General features: G+C 41.7%; 1 protein-coding gene across 1 annotated transcript in view; it reads left to right on the top strand.

Annotated features, from left to right (window-relative positions):
* Positions 1-2,077: 2,077 nt before the first annotated feature.
* Positions 2,078-18,520, top strand: part of UBE2Q2 (ubiquitin conjugating enzyme E2 Q2) — a 114,111-nt gene continuing 97,668 nt past the window's right edge. Inside the window, exons 1-3 of the mRNA XM_030187412.1 lie at positions 2,078-2,544; positions 14,493-14,597; positions 17,975-18,079. Of these exons, the coding sequence (XP_030043272.1) occupies positions 2,389-2,544; positions 14,493-14,597; positions 17,975-18,079 (366 nt within the window). The 5' untranslated portion in view covers positions 2,078-2,388. The remainder of the gene's footprint in view (positions 2,545-14,492; positions 14,598-17,974; positions 18,080-18,520) is intronic.

The raw sequence follows: 18,520 nt of genomic DNA, 5'->3' as shown, positions 1-18,520 counted from the left end.
CACAGCCTGGAAGTATGAACTGTTTGAAAATCGCACGCGCTCATAGTGAATTCCTGGGTCACTCACACACTGGAAGAAAGAAATTCTGTGTCAGTCACACACTGCAGAACTGAATCTTTGTGTCAGTCACATACTGTGAAAATGAGTCTATTTGTAAGTGATATTGTGGAAGTTTCAGTGTCAGTCATGTAGCCTGGGAGTGAATCTGTGCAATAGGGACACTTTAGGAGTTTTGTGTCAGTGACATATTCTGGGAGTGAGCTCCTGGTAGAATCACACACTCTGAAAGCACGTTTCTGTATCAGTCACCCATAAAAGGAATAACTGTATCAGTGACACACCCTGGAAGGAAGTTCCTGTGTAAATCCACATCCAAAAATGAATGTGTGTATCAATGGCAATTTAGAAGTTCTATCAGATACACACTGTGAGAGTGGGTTCCTGTGTCAGTCACACATCCTGGGAATCAGTTTGGCAGTGGCATTTTAAGAGTTCCCGTATCAGAGACTCTTTCAGGGAGTAAGTAGCTACATCAATCACACAACCTGAGAGGAAGTTGCTATGCCAGTTACTCATTCTGGGAGTGAGTGTGTGTCAGTGACACTTTAGTTTTTGTGTCAGTGAACGCTGGCAATGAGTTCCTATGTCATTTACTTCCTCTGGGAGTTCCTATATCAGTCATTCATCTGGGAGACAGTGTGTGGGTTAATGGCACTTTAGGAGATCTTGTGTCAGAGACTCAGACTGGAAGTAAGTTGTGTCAATCACACATTCTGAGTGTAAGCATGTGAATGCTAGTGACACTTGAGGAGTTTTTGTGTAGTGGTAGCACACACTCTGGAAGTGAATTCCTGTGTCAGTCACTCATCCTGGGAGTCAAGTGTGTATATCAGTGGCACTTTAGGAGTTCTTAAATCAGACTCACTCTCGGAGTGAGTTGCTGCATCAGTTACACATCCTGGGAACGAACCCTTAGGAGTTTTTGTGTCAGTAGCACACTAGTCGCACACTCTAGTAATGAGTTGCTTTGTCATTCACACATCGTGGCAGTGAGCATGTGCATGCCAATGACACTTTGGGAGTTTTATGTCAATGGAAGCACAATTTAGAAATGACTTCCTGCTTCTATTATATACTCTGAGAATGAATTGCTGTGTCAGTCACTCATCCTGGGAGTCAAGTGTGTATATCAGTGGCACTTTAGGAGTTCTTAAATCAGACTCACACTGGGAGTGAGTTGCTGCATCAGTTACACATCCTGGGAATGAGCCCTTAGGAGTTTTTTTGTGTCAGTAGCACACTAGGAGTAAGTACTTGTGCGAGTCGCACACTCTAGTAATGAGTCGCTGTGTCATTCACACATCGTGGCAGTGAGCATGTGCATGCCAATGACACTTTGGGAGTTTTATGTCAATGGAAGCACACTTTAGAAATGACTTCCTGCTTCTATTATATACTCTGAGAATGAATTGCTGTGTCACTCATCATGGGAATCAAGTGTGTGTCAGTTGCACTTTAGGAGTTCTTATAAAAAGAGACTCATTCTAGAAGTGAGTTGCTGTATCAGTCACATGTGGGGGGGGGGGGGAGAGTTTGTATGGTGGTTCAACTTCACTCATACATTGAAGAAGTGAATGTGTGTGGCAATAATACTTTGGGAGTTGTTGTTTGTGTGTGTGAAAATAATACTTTTGGAGTGATTTCATGGTTCAGTAGTACATTGAAGAAGTGAATGTGTGTGTTAGTAATACTTTGGGAGTTTTTGTGTCAGTGGCACACTCTGGGAATAAGTTCCTGGTTCAGTCACACATAGAGTGTGTGTGTATGTTAATAACACTTTGGGAAATGTTTGTTTCAGTGACATACTGGGAGTGAATCCCTGGTTCAGTCACACAACCAGGGAGTGAATGTGTGTTACTTTGTGTCAATAATACTTTTGGAATTTTTGTGTCAGCTCAGCAACGCACTCTGGGAATGGGTTCCTAGTTCAATCACACATTGAGGGAGCGAGTGTGTGTGTCATTTTAACACTTTGGAAGTTCTTGTATCAGTGACACGCTCTTGAAGCGAGTTCCTGTGTCAGTCACGCATCCTGGGAGTGAGTGTGTCCGGGTGTCAGTCAGCGAGCTGTAGTCCTGGTGTTGCTGCGCCTTTAATTGCGCGGTGGAGGCAGATACAAAGGAGCTGCTGCGAGCTCCCCGCCATCTTTCTGAGGCTGCCCGGCCCTGCGAGGCCCGGAGCCCGGACCCAGAGCGCACCTCGGATCCCATACCCAGCTTGCTCTCCTCCCCTCGTGCACGGAGTCCCTCACACTCCCCGGACACTGCGGATCGCAGCCGCCGCTCCCGGGGATAGTGCGCCCCGTTCCTCCCCGGAGATGACGGTAAGATGTCCGTGTTAGGGCTGAAGGCTGAGCTGAAGTTTCTGGAGTCGATCTTCGATAAGAACCACGAGCGGTTCCGGATCGTGCACTGGAAACTGGACGAGCTGCACTGCCAGTTCCTGCAGAGCAACAGCCCGCTGACCCTCCACTGCAACATCACGGTAAGAGGGGGGAGGGGGCGCCCGGTATCTATAACGTCACAATAGGGCCCGACTGGAGCCTGAGCTGTGCGGCGGCTCGCAGAGGGAAGTGCTCCGCGAGCTCCTGTTGCCAGGAGTGGGGCCTGATGGATGCCACTGGTTGGGGCCGGGAGGGTAGTGAGGAGGCCTTGGGGGTGCTTCAGATCAGATGCTTTCCCCTCTGGGGTTGGCTTGGCAGGGGGAAATGCTTAGGGGAGGCTGGGTTACGCTGCCAGTGCTGCTGCTGCTGCCAGCTGTGGGGTTTGGTGTGGGGGAGGGGTGTCGCATCTGTGGGGGCCGGAATAGGGACATGGGGGGGGGGGGGGGAGGGTTGATGGCATTCTCTCTATGGGTCCAAGAGGAGCGAGGAGGGGGATCGTTGGTTAAAGGGGTTCTGAGATGCTTATATGATACTGGCTGGTATTTTCAGGGTATCCTCTGTGTAGAGCTGCCAGATTCCCTAGTTCTAGGAGGGAGACTTTTTAACCAATCCTGGTTTTGACCTTACATTCCTAGTTCTTTGTGGCATTTGTAGTCCTTGATTGTATTAAAATCATGTAAATTTTATAACCTACCAATATGGGGCTGTCAGAAAACTGGACTAGTTCTGGTTTCCATCATGGAACATGGTAGCTTGGCAGCTCTGTTTGTGGGGATGGAGAAGAGGTTATAATTTTCCTAGTGCCAGGAAGGCCCCCCCTCCCCCATGCAGGGAGAGAATATTTCAATCAGGGTGCCTGTATTGATTCATACAGGCACTGGGAAGCACGTTTTCTGTTTTCTGTGAAACCTGTGGTGCCAGGTCACATTGTGGAGTGTTGTACACTTTCTGTAGAGATAGGTGTTTAGAATGGCCATGATTCTCCCTGATGGTTGGGGCAAGATTTGGGGCATATATTTTTGGAGTGTCTTTGGCATTTATTATGGAGCTATGGAGACATTTCCAGTGTGTTTGCCACACTCCTGCTCTGCTGAGGAAGGAATACCTTTCTGATATGACTAGTGTCAGAATTGGGAGTCAGAGATTGTAGCTTCCACATTTCAGACAAAGATGTGAATGTGAGAGCACAGAGGAACACTGAGGCCTTCCCTTGAATAAGGCATTTCTCTAAATTAGTGCTGTTAGGATGAGGCAAGCTGAAGAGTCCTTCAGGATGACAACAATTGCTTGATCCTGATGAATCTTTCCCTGATAGAGGAGAGTAGACAGGCTTGGGGATATTTCTTTCTTTTAAAAAGTTAATATTTCCAGTGATAAGTCTTTGGAGAATTGTACATTTTCCTTTTTACAGCAATTGAAAGCCCTCAGTTAATTTTTATTCAGTGTAAGAGGCCCTTCAATCTGGCTGGCTTGCAGACAGTGCTAGGTTTAAACACTGTGTTTAAATACATCTTTATATTTTTATTTATTTATTTATAGCATTTGTATCCCACATTTTCCCACCAATTTTCAGGCTCAATTTGGCTTACATTTGCCGTAATGGCGATTGCCATTTCCGGTTAACAGAATTACAAATGGTATTGCATTAAGGTGCGTACATACATGGTAAAGAATAATACATTATGGTATTGCATATAGGTTTCTGAGTGGTAGATTGGATTGTAACACATGTTAGGTCATCAATTATAGAAAGATCGTTTTCGACATAAGGATTAAAGTGGTATTGCATAAGGTGCGTACATACATGGTAAAGTAGAATACGTTATGGTATTGCATATAAGTTCCTGAGTAATAGATTGGATTGTAATCAATTATAGAGAAAACATTTTAGACATTAGGATTAAAGTGGTAGTGCTTGTTCATTAATAGCAGTGAGGTTAGTCAGTCAAGTGATAAGAGTACTGTTCTGTCTAGTTCGTAATCAGTCTTGTTATGTAGAAATTAGGATGGTTGTTTATGGTATGCCTACTTGAACAGGTCAGTTTTCAGTAGTACTGAAGTTCAAAGTAACTGAAAAGTTATATTTTTCCATTCTGGCAGGTGGCAAAAAAAAGCATTTGGCTCCTGCCTAGCATGATATGGTAGCCTAATAGACCTACCAGGAGGCTGGAGGGCAGCAGGGTGCAGAACATTCATCAGAAAGCCTAAAATTCAATAACGTCATATGTTAGTGTAGTATGCTCAGGTAGTGTTTGAATTGCCAGAATCAAAATATTTCTAAGTAACAACATTAAGTAGAGGAGTGTGGTAGCCGTGTTACTCCACTCTTAAGGTTATCAATAGAAATCAAACAAAACATGGAAAAGAAAATAAGATGATACCTTTTTTATTGGACATAACTTAATACATTTCTTGATTAGCTTTCGAAGGTTGCCCTTCTTCGTCAGATCGGAAATAAGCATTTGCTTATTTCCGATCTGACGAAGAAGGGCAACCTTCGAAAGCTAATCAAGAAATGTATTAAGTTATGTCCAATAAAAAAGGTATCATCTTATTTTCTTTTCCATGTTTTATTTTGTTTGATTTCTATAGATTCTACATGGAATGTTGCTATTCCACTAGCAACATTCCATGTAGAAGTCAGCCCTTGCAGATCACCAATGTGGCCGCGCAGGCTTCTGCTTCTGTGAGTCTGACGTCCTGCACGTACGTGCAGGACGTCAGACTCACAGAAACAGAAGCCTGCGCAGCCTTCTACATGGAATGTTGCTAGTGGAATAGCAACATTCCATGTAGAATCTCCAATAGTAGCAACATTCCATGTAGAATCTCCAATGGTATCTATTTTACTGTCATAGTAATGCTTGAATGTTTTCACTTATATACACTGTCAGCTAGCACATTTGCTTATTTCCGATCTGACGAAGAAGGGCAACCTTCGAGAGCTAATCAAGAAATGTATTATGTCCAATAAAAAAGGTATCATCTTATTTTCTTTTCCATGTTTTATTTTGTTTGATTTCTATAGATTCTACATGGAATGTTGCTATTCCACTAGCAACATTCCATGTAGAAGTCAGCCCTTGCAGATCACCAATGTGGCCGCGCAGGCTTCTGCTTCTGTGAGTCTGACGTCCTGCACGTACGTGCAGGACGTCAGACTCACAGAAACAGAAGCCTGCGCAGCCTTCTACATGGAATGTTGCTAGTGGAATAGCAACATTCCATGTAGAATCTCCAATAGTAGCAACATTCCATGTAGAATCTCCAATGGTATCTATTTTACTGTCATAGTAATGCTTGAATGTTTTCACTTATATACACTGTCATCTAGCACATTTGCTTATTTCCGATCTGACGAAGAAGGGCAACCTTCGAGAGCTAATCAAGAAATGTATTAAGTTATGTCCAATAAAAAAGGTATCATCTTATTTTCTTTTCCATGTTTTATTTTGTTTGATTTCTATTGATAAGTAACAACATAAAACCCCTTGAAAGAGGGCTTTTTCTGATTAGTGCCGTTGGAGCTAGCTTTCTAAAATGGGTTTCAGAGAAGCATTTGGAAGTTTATAGCAACACAGAATACCATACTAGCTTGTTGTCTCATCCCTCTTGCACAAATAATGGTAACATAGTAAAGGTTGGCATATGGAGAGACCTGCACAATCCAGCCAGTCTGCCCAACAAGGTGACCAGAGTTGTATCTGGCACTCTTCCACATGTTCCACGTCTTCATGATTAAATAGTGGCGTACTTTGTTGCTCAAAGTGTAGGTGTATCTCAGCATTCATGCTACTGCGATTGTTGCGGGATGCTCTATGGTGAGAAGAGAATGTCAGTGGCAACTTTAGCATAGGGTAACCAACCACTCCTGTCAAAAGGAAGGGGCTGAGCTGAGGGAGACTTTTCTCACCTGGCTTGTTTTATGGATTAGTGGTACCACTTATTTTATGCTCCATTTAATTCTATAAATCAAAATAGTTTGGAGAACTCACTAAAAAGAAGATGTGTCACCCCTTTGACTCTAAAATCATCAATCAAGATAGATCATCTATAATTACCAAAAGAACCTCAAACCACCTCCTGGAAACCAACTGCTCATAGAGCTTGATTCACCATTCAAATGAGGAGTAAATTACTATCACTGGTTCTGGTAGGGAGATGCGGAGAAAAACACCAGCTGAAAAAACTCAAACTAAATTGAGAAAACCAGCTGGTCCAAAAACTCCTCACCCCCTCCACTAACAAAAGAGTCAAAAGCGGTGCACCTCCCCCTATAAATCAGCACCCCACTAGTACTCCCCCATAGAAACCTAAGCATAAACACCTATCTTGTAATTGTTATTATATTATAATGCTCTTCCATAAGGAAACATGCCTTCCACTTGGTCTCCTGTTAATTTAAACAGTCCAACAATCACTTATCTGATTATTTGTGAATTCAGGACTCATAGGCGACATGCAGTTCTAGCTGATGGAAGTCCAGTGGAGCCGCTGCTTAAATGTTCAGTTCAGTTCAATAGTTAGAACATCCTTCATGTCCTACTTTCAGTTCCATGTCATATTAACAATACTGTATCTTGTTTTTCATTCGATATTACCAATACTGTATCTTGTTCTTCATTCCGACAAGTGCGCCTTGTTTCGCCACAGTCTGGCTGCTTCAGGAAAATATATCTCGGATCCTGCTTAGGACCTTAAAAAACCGAACAGACTCACATAGTAAACTAATCAAATGGCGCAAAGAAGGAAATCGCTGGCCGGAAATATAAAGCTCCGCCGCGTCACTGTTGTTAAAATGGAACGCCCCATCTTTAAGAATACTCCAATCAAATCGCTTCAACTATAAAATAGCCAATAAGCTTTAAAAGTAGGCGTTCCATTCGATATTACGATTCAAACCTTTAGGTTCTACTGTTTGTAATGAATAAATCCAAAACTGTTCTTTTCTCCATAGAATGGTTTTAATATCCCCCCCTCTCTTACCCAAATTGACTTGGTCAATGACCATACATGTTAATTGATCAAACTGATGTTGGAATTGAATACAATGCCGTGTCATCGGTGCTTCCAACTTTAGTTTGGTCACACAGTGTCGGTGTTCAATCACCCTAGTTTTAAACTGACGTGTAGTGTGACCCACATACATCAATCCACATGGGCACCAAAAAACATAGATCACATTGACAGACTCACATGTGGTATTGCATCTTAGTTGGAAAGTTTTGCCAGTTGTAGAAGTAAAAACTGAACCTTCCTTTGTAATTGCACAGATCGAACAGTGCCCACATTTTTGCTCCATTTAATGCCATAGATGTAACACCAGGCCTGGCTGAGGTAGATCTTTCAAGCTGGATGGCTATATAGTCATCTTACCTAAATAAGTTTGCAGTGAAATTTAGCATTAGTTCCTGAGGTTCTAGGACAGTTCCCACTGAACCAATTCCCACCACACCAGGGAGGACAATTCCCTTCCATAACCCAAAAAATACGAAAAACACTAGGACAAATAATCCTCCCCCTCTTTTCTCTTCCACATTGTTTGGTGAGGCAGTACCTCTTTACCCCCCCCCCCCCCCACAACATTATCTTTTACACATCCCTTTCCTCTTTCAGATATGCAGTTCATGTGGGGAAGCAATGCCCCCCACCTTCCAAACTAGGTTTCAACCTAATTCATGTTTAATCTGGGATCTAAATGTCATAAATAAGTAAATAAATACATACAAACTGCTGTTTATGGGGGTGAGCAATGCCCCCCACACCCCTCCAAATTAGGTTTCAAATCAGCCCCTCAAAATGATTACTATTTATAACAAATTACTACTCTATCTATGAAAAGTTATTCCATTATTATACGTTCTCTATGTACATCCATATGCAGCTCTAACCTCCTTGTTTCAGACGCCGTTAAAAAAAAAAAAAAAAAAAAAGCACTGCCAGGACTTATGGGACAGAAAGAAGCTACAGTCAGTTAAAAAAAATGGGGGGGGGGGGGGGGGGGGAGTCCTTGTTTGGAATTGTCCCAGGGGGAATTGGTGGGTGGGAACTCGTCTGATACCATTTCCTGCTTCTCAAGATTTGTTCATGATATTTTAATACATGATCCTGTTAAGATGTAAACATGTTCTCTTTCCAGCAATGTCGCTGATGGATGTTATCTTATTACGGTATTAGCCCATCTGCTTCGGTATGTTAGTCTCCACATTTACATCTTATTTACAACTGAAAGGACACAACAAGAGAAAAAAGGGAGACTCCATTCTGATGAGTTTATAGAAAAGTGGGTAATAATATGCCATTACTAAAGAATATCATCATGTATCTGTATAAGTCTCTGGTGTGACCTCTCTTTGAGTGATTGCGGTTAGGTCGCTCCATTTCAGAAAGGATATAATGCAGCTAGAAAAGGTTCAGAGAAGAGCAACAAAAATGATAAAGGGGCTAGAACATCTCCTTTAACTAGAGAGGCTCAACAGGTTAGGGCTTTTCAGTTTATAGAAAAGACAAGTGAGAGAGGACATAGCAGGGGTTTGTAAAATCATGAGTGGGGTGGAACAGGTTAATGGGGAGTGGTTGGTTACACCTTCAAACTGTACCAGGTTTAGGGGATGCTCCACAAAACTAACAGCAGATTTAAAACCAAGTTGGTTAAAGTATTGCTTTTTTCACTTTGAGCATAGCAAAGCTGTGTGATCTGTTGCCAAAAGATGTGGTCAAAGTATTTAGCATAGCAGGGTTTAAAAGCAATCAGAACAAATTTCTAGACTAGAGGACAAGTCCATAAACAGCTACATAAACCTTGGAAGGTACCACTTATTCCTGAGAGGGAGCTTCAAGGAATGGATCCATTGTTCTTTGGGATCTGCCTGTACTTCCTAGTGACTCGACTTGACCACTATTGGAGACAGGCAGCTGGGCTTAATGGACCTTTGGTGTGATCCACATGGTATACTGTGTGCTCTTATGGTAGCCCTGATAAAGAGAGCGCTACTGTCCATGGCCAGGAATTCAATAAATAAGCCATTTCAGTCTTTTTCTGCTATCAAGTCTGTCCATTTAAGATTCCCACGGCTTTTCCCTGATCCTTCAACCCATTTTTCCTCGTGCCCTCCATCTCTGTCCCAACTGTGCCCAGATTCTGCTCATTTTACTGGCTTCTGCCATCTTTTCTAGTAGACCAGGGCTTGTTTTCCTCTTCCTAAAAAACATCATGTCATCAAATACCCTATGTTAGCACCACGCGTTCTAACGATCCAAACAGCCTCCAGACCAGGGGTGGACATCTTCAGCCCTCAAGGGCTGTAACCCAGTCGGGTTTTCAGGATTTCCCCAATGAGATATATTTGTGTGCAATGGAGGCAATGCATGCAAAAAGATCTCATGCATATTCATTGGGAAAATCCTAACTGCCTGATTAGGAATAGGTTGCAGCCCTTGAGGACCAAGGTTGCTCACCCCTGTTCTAAACTGAGGAAGGCTTTTGTCCAGATTTGAAGCTTCGCTTTGCTCATTGAAATATAGATTTGACCCAGGTTTATGTTATGCAGGTTGCCTTGCCATTTTAGAAGCCCAGTGCAGCCATGCTACCACATTTAGCTATAACTGGTGTGCTTCTTCATGCTTCTCTGTTAGATTGTAAGCTCTTTGAGCAGGGACTGTCTTTCTTCTATGTTTGTGCAGCGCTGCATATGCCTTGTAGCACTATAGAAATGCTAAATAGTAGTAGTAGTAGTAGTCCTTGCAGGTTATCTGTATTAACTATCCCCATGGTCTCTGGTGGCATTAGTTCATGCTTCAGATATCCCTTTATTTTTTTTTAAAGTGATTTTTACAGAATATATTATCATTTCATAAGCTCTTGAAAACAGAAACCTATTTTTAGGTTTAATTATAGAGCTGGTCTAAAGAATTATAATCCAGGGATTTTCCTGTAGGTGAAATAGATTAGATCATCAGTATAGGTGGTCACAGTACGTACCCTGGGGGCATGGAGAAGAGGAAAAGGGGTGGATTGACAAAACCCTGATTCATGCTCCTGTCTGATTTTTATTGTTTTGTTGTAATATTTCACAACTATTTCAGTCTTGTTCAGGCAGTAATTCTCCTTTTAATATTTTGTGGTTCCCTCAATGCAAACGTGTTTTACAGATAACTAAGCATGTTGCTTTTTACCGAAAGCTTTGCATTCAAAGACATAATAGAGACTGAGGGCAAAAAAGTGTTTCTATAATGAAGCTATTGCTAGAGCATCTTCTGAACAGTTAAGAACTTAACTACTGTATCTTCTGTTACCTCTGTGTGATATTTTGTGTCAATAGTTTGTTGATTTCTTTCAAAAGAAAGTGGATATTACAAGTTTTTAATAGTTCAATTTTGCCTTCTAAACAGTCTAGCAGTGTGAACTCTTAAGTGGTTGGACTTTTCTACAATTTCTAAGGAGCAGGTTATGGCTGTGATGAGCAAGTTGAATCCTTTGCGTTGTTCCTTAGATAATTGTTCTCTGACAATTATTAAATCTTTAAAAGCTGACTTGTTGAATCCTTTTATCTACTATCATGAGCAAGTCGCTATCAGAGGGGATCATCTCTGGGACTTTGAAACAGGCAGCTATTCATCCTTTGCAGAACTAAGGCTGGTGCCAGGCAGACTTTGTAGGTCTGTGTCTGTATATGATAATCCGGTTTAGGGTAAGCTGGAAAGGGCTTCAATGGCAACTTCAGTAACTGGAATGAGGACAGTGCTGGGCAGATTTTATGGTCTGGGTCTCGCAAGTGGAGGAGTGGCCTAGTGGTTAGAGCACCGGTCTTGCAATCCAGAGGTGGCCGGTTCAAATCCCACTGCTGCTCCTTGTGATCTTGGGCAAGTCACTTAACCCTCCATTGCCTCGGGTACAAGCTTAGACTGTGAGCCCTCCTGGGACAGAGAAATACCCAGTGTACCTGAATGTAACTCACCTTGAGCTACTACTGAAAAAGGTGTGAGCAAAATCTAAATAAATAAAAATGACAAGATGGGTTTGGATAGGTTGGAGTGGGCCTTGATGGCAACTCCAGTAGTGGAACATAAGGATAGAGCCAGGTGAACGTCTACGGTCTATGTCCCAAAAATACCAAAGAAAGACTCATGAAAAAGTATATAATGTCACATTCATTGTTGATTTAATCATGAATTGAGAATGAGCGTGACTGTGAGCAGACTGGATGGACCGTTCAGGTCTTTATCTGCCGTCACTTATGTTGCTAAGAAGGATGGAGCACTTGGTCCTCAACAAGTTGTGAACTATCGTCCGATCTCAATGTTGGTATTCTTAGCAAAAATTTTGGAGAGGCTTGTGTTAGATCAATTATATGATTCCCTTGAACCAAATGATTTGATTTGATTTTTGTATGGTTTCAGATCTAAATATTCTTCTGAAACGCTGATTCCTGTATTTGGTCTGAAACATGCGGGGTTTGATTGGGGTGAGGAATATCTTTCGTTTCATTTATTATCAGTTATAACCCGTTCTTATCCAGGGTGGGATACAGAATCAACATACACAATAACAAGAAAACATCACAGTAATAATAAATGATAATGGTTTTCTTGGATATTTCCACCGCTTTTGACAGAATCCATCATGAAATTTTACTAAGTCAGTTACGTTCTAGAGATTCAGGGATTGGTTTTAGAATGGTTTTGTTCTTTTCTATCTGAACGTTTATTTATTTATTTAGATTTTGCTCACACCTTTTTCAGTAGTAGCTCAAGGTGAGTTACGTTCCGGTACACTGGATATTTCTCTGTCACAGGAGGGCTCACAATCTAAGTTTGTACCTGAGGCAATAGAGGGTTGTGACTTGCCCAAGATCACAAGGAGCAGCAGTGGGATTTGAACCTGACACCTCTTGATTGCAAGACCGGTGCTCTAACCACTAGGCCACTCCTCCACATTGTTTTTGAGTCTGGGTAAGAAGAACTCGGCTTGGATACCGATTACTATGAGTGTACTGCAAGGGTCCGCTCTTTCGCCTGTTCTATTTTCCAGTTTGTCGTGTTCTCTCAGGTATGGGTGTGCAATACTGACTTTATGCTGATGATATTCAGTATTTTGTTTTCCCAGTAAAGTGTTCTATTTCTGACACTGTCTTTTTTGAAGACGTGCTTACAGAAGTTAGGATCCTGGTTTAGCACCAATAGATTGAAGTTGAATGTAGGGAAAACGCAGATATTGTTGTTGAATCATTCACATCCTGAGCGTTAGCCTGGTGCGTTCTGCTTTGCATATACCGAGATTGCTACCAAATCTTGGGAGTTTTATTAGACTCCAAGATAACTTGCAAATTTCAAGTAAGGAATGTTATTCGGAAAGCCTTCTTCAGGTTAAGAATTTGTTGTCTGAGGTAAATTTCTGGACAGTTTTGCAAGCTTTGATATTATCTGTTCTGGATTACTGTAACTCACTGTACTTGGGCCTCTCTAAATTGCTGATTCATTCTCTTCAAATTGTGCAAAATTCTGCTGCTAGGCTTCTGATAGGATTGTCGAAATCTGATCACATTAGATCAGCTTTGAAGGATTTGCACTGGCTTCCTGTGGGAATAGGTTTAGGAGTAATCTAAGAAAGTATTATTTCACAGAAAGGGTGGTGGAAGCGTGGAATGGCCTCCCGGTGGAGGTTGTGGAGTTGAGGACTGTGTCAGAATTTAAAAAGGCGTGGGATAAGCATGTGAGATTGCTTAGGAAAAGGAAGAGTTAGGGGTTACAGAGGATGGGCAGACTGGATGGGCCATTTGGACTTATCTGCTGTCATATTTCTATGTTTAAGGTGTTGACCTTGATTTTTTTTTTTAAAGGCCATAAGCAATGATGCGCCCCTAGCATTAGCTTCATCTTTAATATTGTATCAGCCGTCTTGTAGTTTACATTCTGTGGATGAACTTTTATTGGCTATTTCTTCCATTAAGTATGTTAGACTTGAAGCTATGCCTCAGATTGTGGGCATGTCTCTTTGGAATTCTTTGCCTGTGAACATATGTAGTATTACAACTTCAGTCTTTCAGTTTAAGAAACAGTTAAAATCATGTATTTTTCTCCATGCTTTTTCAGTTTAGTTTAATTAGGCTTGCAGCCACAAATTTCTAGTCACGGTAAGGGGAGTTCATTTGGTGATTCTTTATTGTAGTTTTTGTGTACTCTGCTTGCTTTTTGTGTCTTATTGTGTATGTTCCCGAGGTAAACCACCTAGGTCTAATGGATAGTGCAGTTTAGAAATGTTTCAAATAAATAAATAATGAGCTGCCAAGCATAGTGCATGGAGCTTGCAGTTAAATAATTATTAGAGTGTAGAAAATAATAAACAAAAATGCGACATGAAAAGCTATGGGATACAGTAAGAGCGGTTCTGCTCTATTTTTTGTGTTGTACATTGACTCTTTGTTGTGTAAGTAGGAAATGAGTAGTGATGAGTCAAGGTTTAAATATCTATTTCCTTATTATCCATGCTAGATCAGGCCAGATGAATGTTATGTCCCCCTGCCAGCAGATGGAGACATACAAAGCTCAGAGCTGATTTTTCTTGCTCAGAATGTCTCCAGCAAATGCACTAGCCTCCTATAAGGCGAGTGAAGACAGATCTGAGCTTATTTTGTCTCCACCTGCTGGCAGGGGGACATAAACCATTCACCATATTTCTGTTGGGGTAGGCCTTGGTGGTGGTAGTTTGTGTTTCTAGAGACCTGAACCCAGAGCTTGCTCCTTTGGTCACTTTTCACTCATGAAGAGGACCCTTAAATGAACTCTTAACAGAAGAACAAATAGAGCTAAGGTTTACTTGGAGGTTGGTTTTTTTTTTTTTTGACTTGTGGGATACAGAGAAGAGTGGAAGTATCTGGAGAAATCCCAGATACCATGAATACCTTGTTTCCCTTTTATCCCCAGTGAGATTGAGGTGGACCACACTTAGATCTGCACAGACAAACGAACTGAGGGCAATGCTGACATAATGCATATCCACTGTAGTGCCACATTCTGTACTGAGTCTAGATGCTGCTGTTTTCTGTTCCAGGAATCGTACCCTTCCTCAGCACCAATATGGTTTGTGGAGTCAGATGACCCAAATCTAACGGCAGTGCTGGAGCGCCTGGAGGATATTAAAAAGAGCAAAACTCTGGTAAGTATGTGCAGCTGTATGCATTTCCCTGGGAAACCTGGGGCTGTGAGTGCACAGGACATTGGTAGCTGAAGAATTTTGCAGCGGAACCAGATTATTTTAGAATTGGATAATTCAGAAAAGGCTTAACATACTGAAACCTTTCAAAAACAATCTGTTCTACTCTCGTAAGCTATTACTTGTCATTTGTTCTGAAATTTGCACAGTATAATTTGAATGCAGGTTAGGGGTGAAGTGGGCAAGTAGAGGGAAGCCCCCCCCCCCTTGAGGTTGTTTAGTATATATCACAGATTATAGGAGATTCACAAGTTACAATATACAGGAGGTAAACTTGCTGGAAGATGCAGGGTTTTTTTTTCTGCTTGAATGCTTTTTCACAGGGGGGAGAAGTGATAGTTTGAACTGGGTCCCAAGTGTCCAATTGTTATAAATTACTTCATACTGTCTGTTAACAACACTGGGACTGGCGTTCAGGGCCATTTAGAAGATTAGATCATTTGTCTTTCCAAAAGGACTAGGCATGTTTACTTCGGGAGGGGGAGGTGGAAACTAAGGGGTGGGGGAGTGGAATAACATTGCCTTTGTATTCTCTAGGACCCCACAGAGGATTAGGTATTATGGGATTATAAAGGGCCACATGGGTTATGTCAATACTGCAGATGTCTTCATTTCCTTCAAAGGCCTTCAAGAGTGTTATCACCCTTCTTTGATATTTTTACATGCACTGTGATATTAATTGAAGTAACAGGCTATTAGTAAACCAGAAAGCAGCCGTGACCTTTTCTATAATATCACTAGGCTCCAATTTAGCTCCAATTTATTTAATATTTGGCATTGTAAGTATTGTAAAATGAGTGGCTGCATTTCCAGTGCTGTCTGGAATGGAAACCTTGTGCTTTGAATGCACTTTTACATCATGGTGAGTGCTGCAAAGGTTCTGATAATAATAAGCTAATTTATTCCTCCCCTGCGAGGAGGCAGGGTAGTTTATAGCAGCCCCTTGGGTAGTCATCTATTCCTCCCTATCTGTGTTGGCCAAAGCCTAAGCTTGCAAAAAATTGAAATTAAAAAAAAAAAAATCAATCCCTCTAAGCCACTATCTTTGTTTTTTTTTTTAGTCACCTCTGTGGGGGATGGAAAATAGATGCTTATTTTAAAAAGATTCATAGATGCCTGCTGAAAACGTGGGTAAAACAAACCTGCATATCAGTGGCATAGCCAGACGGCCGATTTATGGTGGGCCTGAAGATTCATTTCTTCCTCACCCCCCCCCCCCCTCCAAAAACCAAAAGAAATACCTGAGCTGGTGGGGATCCACAAGCCCCGCTAGTGGAAGACCTCCTTCCGGCAGAAAGAGCACTTAAAACCCTGTGCCGCCACCAGCAGTGTCCCAGAGTTGCTGACAGCCAGCCTCCACACACACCTGAAAAGAGCATGAGTGAGGGGCTTAGTAAACAGGGGGAAAAGTTAAGTTGTTTTTAAATAACCACAAGCTAAAACAGTGCAAAAAAATGGAAAATCGGCTATTTTACTGCTGTGGTAAATTGGCCTTAGCATGCAGGAAAAAGAGTGTGCTAAGGCTACTTTTTATTGCATTTTAGTAAAAGGGCCTCTAAATATTTCTCCCTTGTGAATGGCAATCCTATAGCTTGTGGTTATGTGCCCCCAAATCACTGTGCGCGTAACATTTACTCAGAGAACAAGGCCAGAGGCAACCTGGAGGGAGGGGGTGGGCTCAACCTGATTTCTTCCTAGCTCCTTTCTGTTCCCATGTCAAGTGTGGTGGGGGTTTTTTTGTTTGTTTTTTAAGCGTAGATCCCAGACCTGTATCTGCTTCCCAGTTGTCAAGTTTGAGGTCTGCCATGATTGCTACTGTCTGCTGTATGTTAAAGATTTGATAGTAATGTGAATAATGCAGGGTGACCAGGTTATTTTTCCCAAGTGGTCAGCCCAGCTTTTTAAAGAATCTTACTGTAGAAAGGGATTTAGCAGATTTTGTTTGTTTTTTTTCCTGCTGTAAACTTAGTAGGGTAGACTCACCTGAAGAGAACCAGGCACATTTACATAGTTATCTTGGTTGCTCAAGTTCTGAAAATTGACCCTTAGTTTGTTTTTATTTCAAATATATTTTTATTGTCATCACAATCAAAGATACAAATTCAACTAAATTTACACATTCCAGGTTGCATCAAAAGTACACATATTTGTTTGTCATTTTTATTTGTGAAGCACATTAACAAGTAACTGTAGCCACACAATACATTTTTCAATAAACTAATTCTATCCTTATTGATCCTGTGCTGAACCTTTTCCCTCCCAAACCACCCCACTCTCATAAAATCCAGATACTTCCCATAAACCACATGGGTAGGTAATCCTATACCAACTAAATAGTCAAAGTGTTAAGAAATGCAGAGCGAACTCTGGGTGGATAGGTCTGCAAATATGGAGTCCAAATTGTAACAAAACGTTTTCTAGCTTTCACACCACACTCCTCCACTGTTCCGTAGTATGTAGTTCATACATAAGTATTGCCACACTGGGACTGACCAAAGGTCCATCAAGCCCAGCATCCTGTTTCTAACAGTGGCCAATCCAGGTCACAAATACCTGGCAAGATCCCGAAGAAGTTCAATACATTTTATGCTGCATATCCCAGAAATAAGCAGTGGATGTTCCCCAAGTCAATTTAATAATGGTCTATGGACTTACCTTTTTTAAACACCGCTAAGCTAACCGCCTTTACCATATTCTCTGGCAATGAATTCCAGAGTTTAATTACACGTTGAATGAAGAAACATTTTCTCCGATTTGTATTAAATTTACTACTTTGTAGCTTCATCGCATGCCCCCTAGTCTTAGTATTTCTGGAAAGAGTAAACAAACGATTCACGTCGACCAGTTCCAGTCCACTCATTATTTTATAGACCTCTTATCATATCTCCCCTCAGCCGTCTTTTCTCCAACCTGAAGAGCCCTAGGAATAATAAGGGGCCTAAGATTAGAGAGAACTGTTTCTTAACAGATGTTTTCCTTGGTCAAGTGATTTCTTATATTTAAAGTGTTGAATGGGTTTATATTTAAAATAATACAGCATTCAAAGAAAAATTAATATATCTCATTTTAATTTAAAGTTCCAGTATTAAGATGTGCTAAGCATTTGTCTTAGCCACAAAACTGGAAAACCCTTTAGTACATCAGGCCCTAAATGAGTTAGTAAGTCACAAGGTGGTGTTGCTGGGAGTTCTGTCCTTCATGTTGTGTGTCAAAATAACACACTAAAATATTTTGCCTAGTCTGTTGCTGAAATGCCATTTATGTATTTTAGCTTTGAGTACAACTGATTTATGGTGGAATTCGTTTTTTTAAATCTTTAGCTTCTCCAGCAACTAAAGCGATTGATCTGTGACCTGTGCAGGTTATATAACCTTCCTCAGCATCCAGATGTTGAGATGTTAGATCAACCACTACCAACAGGACAGGTAATTTCTAAAGCTTATTTTTCTGTTGCCTTGCCTTACCTTGTAAAAGGCTATTCACAGGCTAGTGTATCTGTTAGATAAGACATAGAATTGAAGCAAAGGTTTATCAGAAGCCTGGCTAGTTAAGGGCACATGTATTCTGGTGTATATTTAGCTCTTATATACTGACTCGCCTGTTAAAACGGGCTACTATTGGAATGGGGGTTTTCCAAGGCCCCCCCCTCCCGAGGTCGCCGCTGCCACCCCTCCACCCGGCCCGGGCCCTCTGTTCACTATTAATTCAACTTACATCGCCGCAGCACGCAGATCAGCTCAGCTCCCGTCGGCCTGGCCTTCCTTCTCTGCCTGTGTCCCACCCTCGTGTGACGTACCGTCAGCGAGGGTGGGACACAGGCAGGGAAGGAAGGCCGACCGGAGCTCAGCTGATCTGCGTGCTGCGGC

The sequence above is a fragment of the Microcaecilia unicolor genome, chromosome 1 (genome assembly GCF_901765095.1).
Source record: "Microcaecilia unicolor chromosome 1, aMicUni1.1, whole genome shotgun sequence".
NCBI classification, from domain to species: Eukaryota; Metazoa; Chordata; class Amphibia; order Gymnophiona; family Siphonopidae; genus Microcaecilia; species Microcaecilia unicolor.
The sequence above is the reverse complement of the archived record's forward strand: the minus strand, read 5'-3'. Positions and strand labels throughout refer to the sequence as shown.